General features: G+C 29.8%; 1 protein-coding gene across 1 annotated transcript in view; it reads left to right on the plus strand.

The window, feature by feature from the left end:
* The window catches only part of Utx (Utx histone demethylase), a 154,512-nt gene extending 140,208 nt beyond the window's left edge, over positions 1-14,304 (plus strand). Inside the window, exons 20-30 of the mRNA XM_067265876.1 lie at positions 539-638; positions 2,897-2,967; positions 4,422-4,556; positions 7,445-7,515; positions 7,946-8,072; positions 9,544-9,758; positions 9,976-10,120; positions 10,564-10,748; positions 10,836-10,962; positions 12,510-12,677; positions 12,768-14,304. Coding sequence (XP_067121977.1) covers positions 539-638; positions 2,897-2,967; positions 4,422-4,556; positions 7,445-7,515; positions 7,946-8,072; positions 9,544-9,758; positions 9,976-10,120; positions 10,564-10,748; positions 10,836-10,962; positions 12,510-12,677; positions 12,768-12,800 — 1,377 coding nt within the window. The 3' untranslated portion in view covers positions 12,801-14,304. The remainder of the gene's footprint in view (positions 1-538; positions 639-2,896; positions 2,968-4,421; positions 4,557-7,444; positions 7,516-7,945; positions 8,073-9,543; positions 9,759-9,975; positions 10,121-10,563; positions 10,749-10,835; positions 10,963-12,509; positions 12,678-12,767) is intronic.
* Positions 14,305-20,726: the final 6,422 nt, after the last annotated feature.

Here is a 20,726-nt window from a genome sequence, read left to right on the forward strand (position 1 = left end):
CAAAAAATGTATATATCTATCTCCAGTATTATGGTATATCAATTTTCTGGCAATTTTATGTTAAAGAAAGCTTCCAAAATATAAATAAAATAATTTGATTTAAAATTAATTCAATATTTGAAATCTTGATATTATATAGAATTGTGTTCAAATGAACTGGTAGAGAAATTCTGTTTAAAGAATTGAGAAAAATTATTGGAGTATCATAAGATTATATTATTGGAAAAAGTTAATTTATTCTAAAGATTTTTGAGATTTTCCAAGTATAATGATGATTTTAGGCAGATGTTTGCTATTAAATCTCTAGCCAACCATAAAACCAATTCAAGTTCTTCAATAACTGAAGAATATGTGATTTCTCTTATTAAATTCCATAAGAATTATATTACTATTTTTTTACTGGCTATTTTATTAGTAAGTTCAATATATAATTATTAAATTTACTATCAGTATCAATTATTGTTAATGATTTTATATATATAATTTATTTTATATTAAATTTTATTTTTACTAATTACATAATGGTTTATTTATAAAGCTTGAAAACAAGAAAGATGCATTTTCTCCCCAACTTCAAGAGTTTTGTTTAGCTCATCCAATTGCTGTGATACGTGGCCTTGCTGCAGTGCTCAAATTAGGTATTTATTATATTTAGTCATAAATAATCTTTTAAAACTAAATTAGCTTATTATAAATTTTATAAATGATGACATAGAAATGTGTATATTTTCAGATTGTTGATAATTTTATTATTAATCTTATTTGTAATTCTATTATTTGAATTATATTTTTTAATATTTTAACTGTGATTGGCTTTTCTAGAGATGAACTGTGTAGGAAAACATTTTTCCAATTTTTTTTTTATTCTGAAATAAAACAGAAAGATTAGAGCAAGTATTTAATATAAAATGGTAAAACGAATGATTTTTTATAAAATATACATAGGTACATAATCAGTACAAAAATATTTATGTTACTGGAAAGGTTTGAAGGATTGCTAAAACAAAGTTAAGATTGCTAACAATGTTGTTTGAAATAAAGTTTTATTTTGGACATTACTGAAAAACAAATTAGACAACTTTAAGATTGTCTAGACATCTTTAGACTGTCTTATTTTTTTTCTTTTCTACATTGTCTACTTTCTGTCCTTGTAGAAGTCAACATTATTCAACTACAGAACCAGTATTATAATTTTTTTTTTTTTTTCTGTTTTTCTAATTATAAAAATATCATAACACTTTCTGATAAGAAATTTCCAAAGATTGATATGAGTAGTAAATTGTAACTGTGCTAGTACCAAGCTTTAATAAATCAAAAGGAGGCACTAGAAAATATCATAGCAATCAGTAGTTGGCTCCAGAATGTTTTAACAAAGGAGGACAAAATGTAAACAACATGCAGAAGACCTCTATATGTTGCCTAATTTGTTTTCACACAAACTGTCAGCAAACTTAACTTTACCTTGGCGACCCTAGGATTTCTGATCCTAGCAAGATCTCTTCAGATCTCACTGGTAACATAAATACAAAATCAGATTCAATTTACTACTAATTGTAGGATCTTTTTTGTAAAAAAGCAAATTGTTACACATAACGAAACTTCAGCTTTATTTTAATGCTTAAATATACATCCACCATACAGAAATCGTAATCCAATGCACAATAAAAATTACAATAATAAAAACCAAAAACATTATTTACATTAGCAATTTTTATTTAATTCCATGTTAATTTTAGAGATTTTCTTCTTAATTTTATATTTATTGAAAAAAATAATATGATTAATTTTTAGAAAGTGCTTTATAACAGATGTATATTTATAGCTGTTATATTTAAATGATTGTAAATAGACTTTCTTAAATGACTACTGTCTTAAATTCTTACTATTTTGATTCATACAGTATTAAATTCAAAAATGAGGATTAAATGTTCTGAAATAGTGGTGCCCAAACTGCAACTCTGGGCCAAGTCTGGCCTGTGAACACATTTGACCACATCACTTATAAGTGATAGAAATAAGCCTACTTTTTGTTTATAGTATATGGAATAGAATAATGTTGTGTTGTGTAAATTTATTATTTACTCAACAAATATGTAGTGCACAGGAAATACAGCCCATGATAATTATAAACTAAATTATAACAACTCAAAGCCCGATGCATATAATGAAATAACCAACGATTGCCTTAAAAATCGGGCTATAAACAGGCTAATTAAATGATTGATATAAAGTAATTTGACATTAGAGGTAGATGTTAGGTGCCATCTCTTGACTAAATTAATAATTATAATTTAAATAAATTTAGAACCTTCTGGAATAAAAGAAGTGACCCGGGGCAGGACTTGAACATGCAACCTCCACTTGCCATGCATAACTGGCAAGCGCACTGCAGAGCAAGCAGAGGTTGCAGGTTCAAGTCAGTTCTTTTATTCCAGAAGGTTCTAAATGTATTTAATAATTTAGTCAAGAAATGGCACCTAACTTCTACCTCTAATGTCAAATTACTTTATATCAATCATTTAATTAGCCTGTTTATAGCTCGATTTTTAAGGCAATCTTTGGTTACTTCATTATAAACTAAATCTGCAAAAAATGGTATCAACATTGCTTTTTATAACATAGGAAAGACAGTAAGACCATTATTAGAATGGAAAGAATTTTTTATATTAAATTTTAAAAATTGTCTGAGTTTTTTTAAAGATGGATTTGCAAGAAAATTTGCTATTGTGTTTTCTTAATAATTCTGTTAATAATAAATCATACATCAAAATTATGAAAGTTATTATTTGATAATTAATAACTACATATAAATATTATCAAAAAGTTATTCAATATATTAATTAGAATTGTTACAATTTTTTACAGCAGTAAACATAAACTATCTTAATTTTTTCAGATTTAGGCTTATTTTCTACGAAAACTTTGGTGGAAGCCAATCCAGATCATACAATAGAAGTAAGGACCCAGGTATGACATTGTTTATTACATTACGAGATTGATCCTTTATTCTACTGTATTGCATTATTCTATATATCTGTATCATAAAAATTAACAAACTTAAACTAACCATTTAAAAATTTTGTGCACAAGTCTGATCAGTAGTGTGTGATTTTATTAAAAGTATTATGTAATATTATTAATATGATATCGAACTATCATTAAATGCTCACATGAGTTTTCTTTTTAACATCTTGTTTGGCTGAAAAAAGAACAAATATGAACAGATTATACACATATATGACATATTATGCATTGGTTTGGGAAAATTCTTGCTATAGTACAAACACCAAAAACAGTATTTTTTCAAATGAATTTGTCAAAAATAATGTTGCATACAAACATAGTCTGCAGTTCCAACTCCAAAAATTCTTTGTATGATGGGATGTAAATGGCTTAATTTATGAACTTTTAGAGCATAATAAAGTTATAAATTTCAATGTCTACTATTGGCGATTAGATCAAGAGTCTTAAACAAACACCGATATTTTCTTTCAGAATTTTCTAAATTTAATAAGAGATAGTATCTAACAGCTACCTCTATGCCAAATTACTCAGCATTTAATTATTAATAAAAGTAGTCATGTAGCCCAGTTTAATCCAGCAATCATTTGGCCTTAATATAATTATTGGGCTTTGAGGTGTTAAATAATTTTCCTTCTATTCACTCAAAATCAAAAACCAAAATTTGACAAACTGATAAATGATAAAAAGATGAATAGTCGGTATTGACTTTGTTTCAAGTTGCAATAAGTTTAAATCCCAAATGGTTTAAAAGATAAGGTGTGTCATTTAGCTTCAGATGATATATCAATGGATTTTTAACTTCTACAATAAAAATACAATAAATGAGAAATCAAATAAAAAATAACAAGGATTTAAATTTAAGATTTGGACACTTTTTGAAAATCAAGTAGAATCCTTCTTTCATATACATGAAAAGTTGTGCTATTCAAATATGCAAGGTCTACAAACTATTTGGATAAAAGAATTTATACAGTTCTAAGAGATAAATATCTATTAAATTGACTGTCAGAAGCATTAAGCTATTTCTTTATTGTGCAAAATCATCTTTGTTTTGTTTTTATCATCATGCTCTCAAATTTTGTGGGCTTGATTATAATTATCATTTTGTATTTACAAAAGTAAAAACCTTTTTATCATGATTATAAATGGCAGATCAACATTTAACTTTGATATTATTTCTAATCTGAAAATATTGTTTGACAAATTTTAAGATTTTTTAAATAAAAACAAAAATTAAAATATTCTTAAAACTACTTCAATTAATCATTTTAACCATTAGATGTATCAAAACTAAGATGAATGCAATAAGAAATCAGACAAAAACATAAAAACTGATTGACTTTATTTTCTTATGATTTATGAGGATAATATAAAATTTATTTATTGCTATCTTGTAGCTTTTACAACCATCTGATGAAAATTGGGATGCTGAAAGGAAGAGACAAGTTTGGAGGTGTGAAAGTCATCGTTCGCATACAACGATTGCTCGATATGCACAGTACCAAGCATCTTCATTTCAGGAATCATTGAGAGTAAGAATATTTCTAGTTAGCTGTAACTATTCAAAATTTTCCTAAAAGAAAATACTTAAACATTAGCATTTATTATGAAATTAAATAAGATATTAAAATTTCTAACTAACATTATATAATTTTATTCACATATTCAAATTTTGTTTCAAAGCATACAGATTTTTTATTAATTTGTATTGTATTGCTAATAATTTAATAAATTTTTCACTTGGTATTTACATATTTACTTAAAATTGATCTATGAATCAGATATTATACTCTAACTATTTCAAATAAAAGGAACATGTCTCTGAATCATGTACTGTACATGGTATTTGTTAACCACTCAGCAATAGGGATATATATATATATACGTCGAGGGTGATCGTGTGGCAGTGGTAAGAGACATATAGATCCACTAAATTCTTTTGGGGGTATCGCCAAAAACTACCGCAAAAAAAAAATTCACATAAAAAATGAATTATGTAATAATAAAAAGAGACTTTTCTTTACTAGACATAACTGTTTACAAAATCTTTTTCTGAAACAGTAATGAGAAAAAAAAAACGTGTGAAAAAATACTTTAAAAATTTTCCAGGTATATTCTTCACTACTTTGGGATAGCACCATACCTGACTATCCCACTGCTGAAAGGTTAATATCATGAGACTTTCATAGATATTAAATCTGTTTTTCAAATAAAAATTTTTAGATGTTCAAAAAATTCTATTAAACTTTTGCTTAAATAGGAAAATAAATTAATTTAGTTATGTAATGTTTTAGATACCAAAATTAAACATTTTTAATTCATACAATATAAATTAAGTAGGGTTAATTCTTAAGATGGATTATATTAAATTGGTTTAAATGAAATCATAACTTTTACCCACATGTTCACATTGATACTTAAATTCTTGTATTTTATATTAAGAAGATTTTTTCATTTTGAATGTTATTTATAATTTGCAACAATCCGATCACAGATAAAATTTTTCAATTATATAATTCATTTCTGTGAGTAACCCAGCATGAACAGCCATTTTGTTCTGTACATTTTGATCAAAACAAACTCGAAATTTCTTTGTGTCAAAACTGTTTATATATACTTAAAAATTCCATCTGGTAGTAAATATGTTAAAACACAGTGTACAGAATAACATACAGTAGTGTAGAGTCATCTACAAATGGAATGTTTTATTAGAATCGTACATTTTTAGATTGAGGATGAATCGTCTAGTGATTGTTGTCATTAATTACCTGCTTGACGATATATCGACAAATGATTGCATAAGGGCTATGCTGAAATTGGCATCTTCTAAACTTAAATTCTTTCTACTTGATTGCTTGCTGTTCTCTCAATTGGTTGTATTTTCCTTGAAACCAAGCATAGTGTGTGACAGATAGTTCTCAATAGCAAATTTTTGTCTTTTAACCAGTTTTTATTGTTTTTACTCCTTTTATTGGTCAAGTTCTTTTACATTTTAACAAAAAATTTTATTTTTATTTTACAGTTTTACTTATTTTACCCTACATTTTTAAAAATTAGTTATTCCAGTAGTCTCCATTAGTTATGTATAATGATAAAACTAAAAAATATAATAAGAACTGAAGAGAGGCATATGCCCAAAATGCACATCCTTTGTAAAAAATAGAAAAAAAATCCACTTTTCCATCAAGAGGAGTGTTCCTGTGTGAAAAGTTCTCAATAGCAATTTTATGCTTACACTCAAACCTGTTTTTGTGTGGTATATGAATTTCAATCAAATTGGTATACTGCACAAAAATAATTGCACAAAACACATTGCACATATAAAAAATTGCACAAAAAAAGACTGCACAAAAACAGGTTTGAGTGTAATTCCAAGGAATATACAATTAAATTTTTTCCTCATTCTTATACTTTTTGAACTGATCTTGCTTCTATTTGAAACAATTTTTATTATTTTGACTAGTTACTTTTAATGAATTTAAATATTATTACTATGTCTAATAATTATTTGTTGTAATATAATACATTATGATATGTATAATATTTTATTAATGTATTAGATCTGAACATCATCTACTAAATTTTTATTTCTGACAAATAAGATATAAATGTTAACTATTACAGATTTATTCAATTATTTTTAAAATCAAATTATAAGTAATTGCATTCAAATATTTTATTTAATGATTAAAAAAAAAATTTTAGTTTTTGTAAGTTAAGTGAATAAAAATTAATATAGTTTTATTTTATATTAATTTTATATCAAATACGCAAAATAAAAATTTTCAACTGCAACTGAATAAAAGCAACAATTATATATATATATATATATATATATACATATTAAGGTGTCCCTTATTTTTCGAATTGTTTTTTTCTAACACATAGGGCCTAGTTTTGTTTATTTTACCCTTAAATATTCCCACAATAAATTTCAGCTCATTTTGATTACTAGAACCAGTGCCGACTTGCATCGAATCATTTCCATACATATGGTGCTAGAGAAGTGGCACATATTCGCTTTGTTCGCCATTCTAACACAATTTGTCGGGCTATTAACAGTTATAGTTTTTTTTCGAAGATTTTTAGTGCTTCGTAATTCCACTGACATCTTTGAAAAAAAAAACTATACCTGTTAATAGCCAAACAAATTGTGTTAGAATGGTGAACAAAGCAAATACATGCCACTTCTCTAGCACCATATGTATGGAAATAATTTGATGCAAGCCGGCACAGGTTCTAGTGATCAAAATGAGCTGAAATTTATTGTGGGAGTATTTAAAGGTAAAATAAACAAAACTAGGCCCTGTGCGTTAGAAAAAAAAAATATTCGAAAAATAAGGGACACCTTAATATGTATATTCAAAATAGTGCTAACTGAATAGGATTATTTTATATTTTAACTTTGTTTTTATTTCAGGAAGAACAAGAAAAAGCTCAAGGAATTTATAGAGATTCAGATAGTGATTCAAATTCTTCAGTTCCATCAAAGTAAGTGTTTTTTCATAAACAATAAAATAAAAAGTTATTAAAAATGTTTATTTTCATACAAGTTTTTAAAGGAAAGCTATTAAGTCTGCAGTTTAAGTAAATTATTAAATAAGCATGATTCACCAGCATCATCATAATGATTTTATTAGAGAAATATTCATAATAGAAAATATTTAAGTTGTCTACTCACTGTAATAGATTAATGAATTTGAACTAACAGTGAAAGTACTTGGATGAAAAAGTTGAGTAGCACACTTTCAAGAAATGTTGCATTTCTGATGCTTTAAATGGCACTGAGTATGATTGCATGTGGGAAGACCTATATTTTTTTGTCAGAAAGATTTGTAATGCTTTCATACATGTATAGACAGACTTTATAAATGCAAGATAATTAAAAGAGTTTAATTCTTATTTCCACTTAAAATTACAGAGGTAGAAAAAGCAAGAAAAATGGTGCTTTTAAGACAATCAAATTTGGTACAAATGTAGATTTATCAGATGAAAAGAAATGGCGTCCACAACTGCAAGAATTAGTTAAACTGCCTGCTTTTACCCGGGTAAATAAACTTTTTCTTTTTTACAAAATATTTTAAAAATTACAGTTTAATTATATTTGAAATAATAATTTTAATATTTTTATATAAATGTAATATTTGAATATGGATTTAAGTAGATATGAATCAAAATCTCTAATGAATAGACATTTTGTCTACTATATATCAATAGTCTAATAAATTAAAATTTTATTTATTGCATAAAAAGACAAATGTTTTCCATTTTCTTTTATGCTGTATTAAAGGTGTTTTAATATTTTTCATATTTTTGTCTAAAAACTGTTTATAAAATAGAATTTTTTGATACAGAGTGCAGCACAAGAATGTGACAGTTTTTGCAGAACTTTTACAAAAAAGAAAAAAAAACAATGAATACATTCTTGCAGTTTGAACTGAAAATTGTCAGTGATGTTTTGCTTAAACACCTTGAGAGTGCATGGGTTTGTCTTCACACTCAGGATCTCAAGTATCACCCTAGGTAGTAATTGATGACCAAAAGATCAGGGAAACTTTGGTGACCAGGCAACAACTTCAAATTGGGAAATGATATGTCTGTGAAATGTGATTTACAAAAAGTTCATTGATTCATGAGCAGTGTGTGCTTGTTGGATCATTGTTCTCAAGGGGTATTTCCACCATGTTAGTATTTCTAGGTATCACCTAGCTGTGACATATTTCTTTCCAAAAATTCTTAATCTGTCCATCCATCTTTCTTAAGAAATATAGACTATAATTGGCTCATACTTTTTTAAGGAAGGCAGACACTACAGCATACTAAGACTTTCCATTGTGCATTGATTATTCATGCATCTGAATGCTTATCACTCAAATTGGAGAAGTTCTGCAAAGATGAGAATGCACATCATCTGACATAATCAATTTGTTCTAAATATCTTGATCAGTATTCAAAGTGTCACTGAACTTGCTGCAAAGTTCCTTTGCAGTTTTGTCGATGCTGTACATACAGTGCACTGAATGAATTTGATTTCAAGTTTCCTCTCTACAAGAGTGCAGAATACACTGAAGACTTTTGCCTTGTATGAACAGTGCAGCCAAATAATGTCTAGCAAAGTAAATGGGGTTCTGCTGCATTGCTTGCTGAATGTTCTCAATATTCTCTAGAGTACAGACTATTTGTATAAAACTGTAAACTGATCTTTAACACTGCCAGTGTTAATTAACCTTTCCACCCACTCTAGAATAGTGTTATGGGAAGGAATTGGTCCATGTCGTGCTACATTAAAATTATGAAAAATCTCTGGACCTGGATCATCAATTTGCATTCAATAAATACTTTTACCATGAGTGTGCATTTACCACTGACCAATTTTCTTCGTTGTTCACAGAGATGGAGTGCTAACTGCACAAAACACTTTCTGCCTATATATACAGCAATATTTTGAAAACAGTCACATTCTCGTGCCACACCCTACATTACTATTATGAAAGTTAACAAATACATATTTTTACATAGGTTGTTTCAGCTGCAAACATGCTCAGCCATGTTGGTCATGTGATATTAGGAATGAATACTGTTCAGTTGTATATGAAAGTTCCTGGAAGCAGGACACCTGGACATCAAGAAAATAATAATTTTTGTTCAGTCAATATAAATATTGGACCTGGTGATTGTGAATGGTTTGCTGTTCCTGAAGGCTATTGGGGAGTTATTTATAATCTTTGTGAAAAGTAAGATTTCAAGAAGTATTTGCATTTTACATGAATTTTACTAATCATAATGAAGTTAAATAAAAATCAGTGTTAAAAAGTGTATAAATTCTTGTATGATTTAAATTTTTTTAAATAGAATGCAAAGATTAAATTTTTACTTCAAAGAAAATTACTATTATTTAATTTTGTATTAAAAATTCTGTTGCGGCTATTTATTATACCATTTTTGTTTTAGGAATAATATCAGTTTCTTACACGGTTCCTGGTGGCCTCTTCTTGATGATTTAATGGCTGAAAATGTACCTGCCTATCGTTTCCTTCAAAGGCCGGGTGACCTTGTATGGGTAAATGCAGGCACCGTACATTGGGTACAAGCAGTGGTAAGTATAAAAACAGATTTTTACTTTTTTTAATTTTGTCTATTTTAATGCCATTTCTTTCATTATACTCAACAGTCATTTGTTGTTCTGTATTTATCTAGAACTTTTTATTTATTACATATTTTTTCACCAATGTTAATAGATGAGATTAAAATTATCAATGGGAAATATGATGGCAGTATATTTAAATAGAAAAATTTTACATTTGATCTTGGTAATAAGTAATCATCAGATGGAGTTTTACACAGCAATCAATTTTGTCAGTTGACTCAGCTTCAGAAGATTGCAATGCTAGATTTTTAATTAATTACTATGCTTGAGATAGAAATTGATTTGCCATTGTTTTGATTTGAAAAAGTTTGTTCTATTATTTTCTTCTCAAGCAATTATATGATTTATGTATGAAAAGAAAATATTTTTCAATAAAAATATTATCTTTATAGGGTTGGTGTAATAATATTGCATGGAATGTTGGACCTTTAATTGCCAAACAATATCAGTTAGCAGTTGAAAGATATGAATGGAATAAACTTCAAAGTTTCAAATCAATTGTGCCAATGGTTCATTTAACGTGGAATTTTGCTCGCAATATCAAAGTATCTGATCAAAAACTGTTTGAACAGATAAAGTAAGAAATAATTTTAAAAACATTTTAAAGTTTGTAAAGTAGCCAAAATAAGAACATTTATAATTATCTAACTTTTTTAATTTATAGGTATTGCCTTTTGCGCACATTACGTCAATGTCAACTAACAATTGATTTTGTGAAGGCTTTAGGAAAAGAAATCAGATGGCATGGAAGAGGAAGAAATGAAGCTGCTCATTATTGTGTTAATTGTGAGGTAAATATTTTTTAAGCTTGTTTTGCAATTTTTATTCTCTAATGACATTGATTTCTTAAAAGCTATTATGTATTTTGGTGAAATAAGTAAATTTCAATAAATATCTTAATGAATGATTAGACATGATTATGTATGCATATATAAAATAGAATGTCTGTTCTCTACACATTTCTAAAGCATCTGAAAAGTATAGGCTACCATGATATTAGGAAGAGTCAGGTATCCAGGTATCATCCTCTTGACAGTTCACAATAAACAAAAACCCAATAAAAGTTAAGTTGTCTTTATTATTTTTTGCCTGGGTAACAGTGGACATATTTTAGTATATATACAAAAAATCCAGCAATAAGTTGATTAAAGGCTATGCACACTGTGATTTCTTGCCTCAGACATGTCTGAACAACAGCAAGCTGTTGACATTTGAACACATGCAGAGACAAGTTGCTGGAGGCATACAATCAACATTTCTATCTGGAGATCGTAAATTTTGCTAACACTCAAAAATACACAATTTGACCTACCTTGACGTGATATTCTTTAATAGTGTGGTTATACTGTAATTCAATCATAAGAACCAATTTAATGAAATTAAACATTGTGTCCTATCAACTGTTGATGAGCAACTAGCCTCCATTTTTATTTTTGTGTTGTAAAAAGAGCTTCACTCATTGGTTACAGCAAACGATGGGAGACAAAAAGCCCAACTGCTCTCTCACTGCTCGAGAAGCAGGTTTTTCTGTATCACGGTCTTAACTTTTCTGACACCATCTGTTGTGATATTTTATTATTGAAAACTTTTTATATTTTAATTATTATAAAATGGCAAAAAGCTTAATTTTGAGTGTAGGAATGGGTTTAATGAAAAATTATAAATACTAACAATGAGTAAAATCTTCAGTAAATCAGACCCTACTCGAGATAGGACACATGACTCCCTTTATCTCCCCCCTGTCGACCTTTAACCACAAATGTAATAGCATCAATCTCCTAATAACAAACCTCCCTGCAAAAAGCATAGGAGTTAAGCTTCAAAGATGTTGAACAAAATTGTGCCTCCCCCACCCAAAATTGTTTTTCATTTCTCAGTTTTCCCTAAAAGGTCCTCTAAGTCCAAAAATCTTGGGAGGATCATTTTTTTTTTTTTTTTGACTGATTCCCAACTATTACATATAACAAAGGAAAAGTATGGCAAATTAAAAATACAGGTATTAAATCAACCATTTAAAACTTTAATTAATATTTAATAGTTTCCATATGTCTTCCATCAGTATCTCTGCAAATCTCAAATCAGTTATTTACATTAATGGAATGGCTGCAGATGTATGAAAAGAACGAAGTGACAGTAGTGGGAACTGCAATAAAACATTTATGAATAGAATGGAAAATAAAAAGAAAATTAAAATATTAAATTTCTGCTTAAATTGTTATATGGTATTTCCTTATAAAATACTATTAATCATGTTAGGGAAAATTTCAAAGAAAAGATTTATTTTGTCATAATATTATATAAATACAGAGAAATATATTTTATAATTGATATTTTTCAGGTTGAAGTGTTTAACATTTTATTTGTGAGGGAAGTAGATAAAAAGCATGTTGTTCATTGCCTTGATTGTACAAGGAAAGCAAGTCCTACATTAGAAGGTTTTGTGGTATTAGAAGAATATACAATGGCTGATCTTACTGAAGTGTATGATAATTATGTATTACATCCTGTAAGTTTATATTTTGATTTACATTTACTATTATTTATATTTGTTATTATTCATTAATATATTTGTTTTTTTTTATATTTTTTTTTACAGTTACCCCATTCTACTCCTAATAATTCATCATGACATGAATAATAACTTTAGATTATATTTACATTCGTGCAAAAAAACTAAAATAGCAACAATATGCACATCCCAGTACAAGTAAAATATTTAAGATGTTTCATACATATTCTTTTTCATCTTTTTTTTTGAACAGAACTGCTACATATGTGAATATATAAATATGTGTGTAAACATATGTATGACTAGCAGTTTATTTTGAATGTACATTTGCTGGTCAGTCTTGAAATTGGCAACAACCTTGAATCAGCTAAGGACTGAGAGGATGTTGTGCAATGCAGGGAACCACAAGCACCATATTAATAGTACCTTCATTTGTAAATATCATAGATTATGTCCTGTCATCAGTTAAATTGCAACATTGTAATTAATTAAATCACTCCGGTTCATTCTAGTGATGATACAGAAACTATTGTTTCTAACTGCAGTACAAGATTGAAGAAATCTATCAACTATGCAAAAAAATATATACCAAAAAAAAGAGAATTATGTATGAGCTGTTAATTTTTCAACACCCACATAGGTTTATAGAAATATGAGATTCTCTATTTAGGTGCTCATTTTCTGTGAGAAGTAAGTACTGTTTGCCAATGAATATTTAAAGTGTTGCCAGATTGTTCTTATCACTGCCATTATCTGCAGACAGATATTGTGATAATCCACAATTTAAAAATTGATATATTCAGTAAAGCATCTTTATATGCCTTTTGTATAAGAAAATATTATTTCATTGAAGTGATTGACTTAAATGATTGTATAGATTTTATTAGTTTTGTTTTTCTTTTTAATTATTTTTCTTTAACAGTGCAGAATTGTGTTAAATGTGTTTTAAATGACACTATCTCAATTCAGTCTTCACTAATATTATTTTATAAAAGATTGAGATATTATTGTTGCTGCACAGTTATATTGTTTTGTGTGTATAGGTTTTTTTTTGTAATCTATAAAATATGAAAAAAATCTGTTATTACTTTTCATCCCTATCTATCCAATTGATCTCATCTTTAGATATAATTAAAAACGAAAATGTACAAGTTTGAATATTTTCCTTAATATTTCATGGTATTTATGCCTTAAGTTTGTATTTAAAATTCTATAGAATGAAATAAATATCTTAGCTCTAGCTAATAAGTTCAGATATTTATTAATAATTTTCTTAAATAATTTATAATCAGATAAATTGTTGTTTTAATAAAAAAATTATTGAATAATTTTTTATTTGAATTTTTACCAGAACAATCAGCCTGTTAATCATGTTTAGCTTTAAACTTACTACAGTATTTTCAACACTATGATGTTCATTTTTAATAAAAAAGAAAAAAAGGAATAAATTGCCTTTTGCCAAACAATAATTTTTTGTCTTAAATTTTTTCCCAACCTTCACATTTATAAAAATACTTTATCAGAATCAAGATTCCCAAAATGTATTTTTCAAATTTTATTTATTTAACTGACAAAGATTTAAATTGTAACCTGCTATATTTGAAATAAATATCTGTTACATGTTAGAATAGTTTTTAACTATTATGATAAAGGCCAAAGACTCGTGTCTCTATTTGATATTACTTTTTACATAGTTGCAGTTCAATCAAAATATTTTAACTTCAAAAGTATAAAACAAAAGACTTAAATAGCTATGTATGTTTTAGTAAAATGCTGCATATCAATAATACAAAGATAAGAAACTTATAAAATTTTATAATGAATATGTAATACAATTAAAATTATTAACTTTTAAACTTTGAATGCATTTTACAAATAATTTAATTTTCATATGATATTAATGATAATTTACATTTAAATGAGATACATTGGCAAAATGAATGGCTTATAAATTCCATGGTTTAAAGAGGTTACTACAATTACTCTTATAGAATATCTATTAAGTTATCTTCAGAATTGTTTCATCAAATGGAATTAAGAAAATAACATTGTCACAGATGGATATGAATTAAGTTATTTGATTGCATGAAAACATCTAAAGTAGACATAATCACTACTTACACAATATTCAAAAATAAATCTGATATATAACAATTAATTAAATAAAAGAAAATTGCAGTGATTTTTTTTCATTAAAGATTTAATTACATAACTGATACAAAGAAGTTAAATTAGAAGAAACATTCAGAACTATAGATACATTATCCGTATGGCGTACTAATTATTTGAAATCGTATACATTGCAAGAATGTAAGTAGTAGAAAAGAATTTGTAATATTGAAAATGTAGACTGAAGTGCTAAAAAATTAGAGACGTATAGCTTCTCCCTGAGCCCAAATAACAGCAGTTATAGGACATGGCATAGACTACGAGGTGTCTGTGTTTTTGCACAGGTTTTTCAAACACATTCAATTGTTTTCCATAATTCAGTTACTCAATGTCTTGCAGAACTATCCAACAAATGTAACATTTGCAGTGTTCCATAAATGCTCCTGTGGTTCAAGTTGCAACCAAGGTGACCAAGGAAGTAGCTGAAAATCTGTCTTGTTATCAAACCACTGTTGTGCTATCCATGCCTTGTGGGGAATAGCATTGTCTAACTGGTACACAATTACCGTCGGGAAAATATAGCCAGCATAAAGGGAGTGAAAAAAGTCTGCCTCAAGATTAGTATATGTTGCTGCAGTCTTATCATTAGTTTCTGTTAACGCCAATAGAACATACCAAACCAGGACAGAACCGCCACTTGCTTATGCAGCATCTTGCTGACACATGGATTCGTGGCTTCGTATGGTTGCCACATGAACACGACTCTCGGCTTGAAAGAGCTGAAAATGACATTCATCTGACCGTATAGCACTGTCCAATTTTGATGTTCTTTGGTCTAGGTGAGGTGCACTGCTGATGCCTGGGAGGTGTTTTTTTCCCTCCTCTGCCCTGTGTGCACTAAGAGGGCCTCATTTTAGCAGGCCCGTTATGAGTTTAGCCAGGTGGTGAGGGACGGGGCCTCCTGACATATACAGACAGACCACCCCCGAAAAATTCTTGGGGATTTCATCACCCGTCTAGATTTGATCCCAGGTCCCTCAGAGCGGTAGGCTGTCACCTTGACCGCTCAGCTATCCGGCCATCCAATGATGCTTGGGTCTTAGTAGTGATACCAGAGTGGGTTGGCAACTATAAAACCCCAAGGAATGCAATGTGCAAATGGGTTCAACAGCACTGTTGAAGTCTGATGTATGTAATTTGGCACAGATTTGTCCGTTGCGTGGTTAGCCATTGGTGGTCAGATTCTTGCATCAGCCATGGATGCCCACACTGTATGTGCTGCCAATGTCTGTCCAGAATTTAAGTATTCCTGACAAATTGTTGGTTTGCCCATGGACACTTGCCAGCTATCCTAATGCTTTACCTACAGACATCATCCCTGTGGAATTACGTTAAAAAATCCTTTTGGATGAGGGTCCATCTATTGGGAGACAAATCTGTAGTGAATTTTGCTAAATAACTTTTGCAACTCGCTGATGACAAATCTCCGGATGCTAATTTGATAACACTACACAAAACACAAATGGATATACGATAGTAATATTGGCATCTAAAAACAAATGCGTCACCGAACTGAATTTGCACTAACTAGTCTAGAGGAGCATAGCAATAGTTAGTTGTAAATTATGAACAAATATATAAACAAATATATTTGAAGAAAAATTCATCCACACAGATTTACAACAATCCGGATTATGCATAAATTAGTTAACCTCTTACAAAAAATATAACTACACGAATTCCTACTTGATGCCCCATTTCAAGTACGTATTTCTCGTAGCACTACTTAAGGAACAGTCAGTAATACCAATTTACTTCAAATTTTATTCCAATCTAAAGTCAGTGATAGCCATTTGTTGGATGAGAAGAAGCTCGCACTCGTGAAGTAAATACAAAAAGATATCGAGAAAGAACTTTTATTATAACAACCGTTACAACGTACAACTTCTTAAAAATAAGAGTGGAAGGATTAAGTTTTGTCAACTGGATTATAAATTAAAGTAAATAAAATAAACATTGAAATTATGACATAAAGCGTAATAGTAATATACATATGCCAGGCAACCTCATAAGATCTATTTGGTCCTTATTGTTCCTGAATAGTTGCAGATGGTGGGGTTCCTTCGATAATATATGCTCCTGTTTGTGGTGGGTAAATTTTCATCATACATGCTTTAGAGGAATCCGTAGTCAGTAACTATTCTATAATCTTCTTTGACGTTGTCTCTTATATTAGCAAGAATCGCGTCATTATTTCTCAATTATGGCGGTTATGATAGGGGATCCTTTTGAAAATGGGCATCAAGTAGCATTCGTGTAGTCTGTATTTTCTGTAAGATTTTGCTTAACTAATACATAATCTGTATTATTGTAAATCTATAAGGATGAAGTTTTTCAAATACAGTGATACCTCTTCAAACGTTCCAGAGTTCGAACTGTGCGAATGATAAAACAATGTGTTCGTTGCCTAAACGCCCTCTGTTAGCGCCCAAATTGTCTATCGCTTTCGTTGTGAAAGCATATTTTGCATTACACTCGTGGGTTTTCAGTACTTTTTTCGCCTTATTTTTGGTGTATTTGGATATATAGGCTTATATAACTATACCTATTAACTATGACATTACAAAAGAGTTTGAAAACAATGAAGCCCAAGAGGAAGGTTGCAGTATCGACGATTGAAGTGAAACAGGAACTCATCGCGGTACATGCGATCTGACGGCAAAGTTTAAGTTACGAAATTCGACGGTATGCACCATTCTTAAGAACAAGAAAGCAATAAAAGCAGCAAATGCGGCTAAAGGTGTGACGACCTTGCTTTCCAGAAGAACGCATATTATTGAGGAGATGGAAAATCTCCTATTGTGGATAAATGAAAAGCAATTTGGTTGGTGATATTATCTCAGAGGACTTGTGAGAAAATCGAGCAGGCTGCATAATGACTTTAACAAACGGGACATCACTCCACGCTGAGGTACAATAAATGCAGTTTTTATTGGGCTACAATTTGGAAAAATTGTAAACCTGTAAATTCCCACTGTCGCCTGTCCGTCCTTTTTTAATCTCGAAGATGAAATTAGATAGATGAAAGTCGAGACCAGATATGGAAAGCTTGGGGACAGGAGGTCCCGATGAACTGTATAAGAAGTTTTAACTCCCACCGGAAGTCACAGTAATTAAGATTCAAAATTTCCCCCGAACGGAGTTAATTGATAACTGGCACGACTCCATTGCAGAGCGGAAAAGTATGATGTACAGTACAAGGACAAGAATACTAATTTCAGACGAAGATCATGTACAGTATTTTAAATTAAATAAATTAAGAATATGATTAAAAATTGTAGCCCGGCATTGTGACAATGTCGCAATAAAATAATTGCTCGTTTTATTAAACACTACGTAATTTATTGATTGTTCTCATGTTGTAATTTATTATTTAGGGCATTCAATTGTGTTACTTTTACCTTAAATTATGCGTATTTGCTGTTTAAGTTTATCGAAATGGGTATCGTTTATGGCCTGGAAACTTTTTTTTTTAACTCTTTCCGCCCTGTGGGCACTAAGAGGGCCTCTTTTAGTAGGCCCATTATGGGTTCGGCTAGGCCCACAATGGGGCGACCGGGTGGTGAGGGAAGGGGTCCGACTTATCCGAACGGACCACCCCCCGAAAAATTCCTGGGGATTTCTCGACCCGTTCGGATTCGAACCCGACCCCCAGAGCGGTAGGCTACCACCTTGACCGCTCGGCCATCCGGCCTCCTGGAAACTGATTAATTTGCTTCCCGTTATTTCTAATGGGGGAAAAATGCTTTGGACTTCGAAAGGCTCCCTGAAACGGATTAAATTTAAAGTACGAGACACCACTATTTGTATAATACAGTAAAAACTGCTTAGGCGACCACCTGCATTCGACGGGCACCTGTCAAAACGGGAAAAAATTTCTGGCACGGAAGTTTATACATAGAGTTTTCGTTTAAGTTACCTTGTATTAAACGAACACCCGTGTAACGCGACCGCGGGCATCGATTTTTGGTCCGAAACAACATACAACTGTAATAAGCGACCACTTCCGCGAATATATCTGGTCTAAACTATTGTTTGAACTAGGGTTTCTTATTTCCCGGTCTTTTACTTATCCCGGGATTTCTGGAAAAAAGTGAACTGTTTCCCGGGATCCCGGGATAGAATTAATTATTTTTAAGATATACAAAATATCTTGAAATCAAATTATATAATTATTTTTCATTTTTTTAAAGTAATTTAATACGTCTTGCTACCTCCGAAAATCATGTTAATTATGCTGTGTAAGATATATATTAAAAATTATCTTTGAATTACGTAGAAATTTTCACAAATAGAAAAAACTTATTAAAGTTTGCTGGAAACTGCATACGACGACAACAACCACAAAAATGCCCTTGGATTGAGTTGAAAATTTAAAGAATAAAATGAGCTTAGATCAAATTTCTAAGTTAGAAGGTAATTTTCAATATTTAAATAAAACATAATACAAAATATTGTTGTAAATTTTTATAATAAGATTTTAAAAAGCAAAGATGGTCAATATTTCCATCACTCAATCTGATTCTAATCTTAGTAATGAAAAGTCCCGCTACCGAGAATGCCCTTTCCAATTCAATTGATGCGAGTGGAATCGTCTTTAATGCATTTAAGAGAAAACAGATGTTATGTATTTTTTTTACACCCGTAGCCTGGAAGATTTCCAGCTCGTTTTCGAGATTGTAGTACTTCTTTTGCTCTCTAGTATTCTTGATTTGTCTTCCTCGGTTGCGGCTGCTTTAATAGCAACATGGAGCTTATATACTGATAATTCGGTAGTTCATTTGGCTTTAATAATCAGGTTTACGAAGAAAAACTTCATACTTCATACTCGTTTGTATCCTGCCCAATTTGCACAACTTGGTGTTACGCAGTTATCGAAGCTACTGGGCGTGGTTAAAAATTAAGACAGTGTAAGCACAATTATTCCATATATTACAGGTTCTGACAAGTACAGAATTTTTAGAGTCCTGTCACAAATAAGCTACATATTGATTATTGACAATCTGTGACATGCCATAAGCAAAAATTTAAAAAACGAATAAGCGGACTTAAAATTAATAAATAGAAATGTATTCTGACAGTTTATGAGTTAATTATACTTTCTATTTACAAAATTTCCTCAACCTTAACACAAAATAAGAAAAAAAGTGAATTTTTAAGAAATTTGAGGGATTTCCCGGGATAAGAAGACTTTCCCTAATTAAAAAAACAACCGGAATCCCGGGATCCCGTTTGAGAAACCCTAGTTCGAACCCGTCTCAACAACGTTTCCCACTTCTAATGTAATGAATTAGTCTAAACTCTTGTTCGAAGCCAACTCGGGCACTTCTCCCATCCTTGAAATTAGGTGCAGGTGTTAATGAATTAAGAGACAGTTTGTTAGAAAATGTCCGAAAAACGAAAGAAATGAAAAGTGCTGGCGTTAGAAGATCGTGTTAAAGTTATCAGAGAAAGTGACAATGGTTTATCGCAACGACAATTAGCGGCGACGTTTAACTGTGGGAAAACGAAATTTATTTTACCGTAGATCTACAGTATTTTTCTTAAGGGTATAAAATATTGTACACTATTCAATTAATCGGCTGATCTCATCGTTTCATAAAATTTAATTTAAATTTATTTAATTTTTTGAAGCTCATATACAGTACATGTGCAATAAATAGTTTCTGTATCAACCTACCTTATTACCACGATATTTTTAGAAAAATAATATCCAAGTAATTTTCGAACGCAAACAATAAACGCGTTAACACAAAATCAGTTTTACAGGCCACCTTTCTTTTTGGATTTCGAGATTGTCATTGATGTCATGAAATCGTTTTATTATTAATTAATAATTTTTATTGTACTTAAGAAAATATTGAAATATTAAAAAGC

This window comes from Centruroides vittatus, unplaced genomic scaffold, assembly GCF_030686945.1.
Source record: "Centruroides vittatus isolate TY-2023 unplaced genomic scaffold, ASM3068694v2 contig_250, whole genome shotgun sequence".
In the NCBI taxonomy this organism is placed as follows: domain Eukaryota; kingdom Metazoa; phylum Arthropoda; class Arachnida; order Scorpiones; family Buthidae; genus Centruroides; species Centruroides vittatus.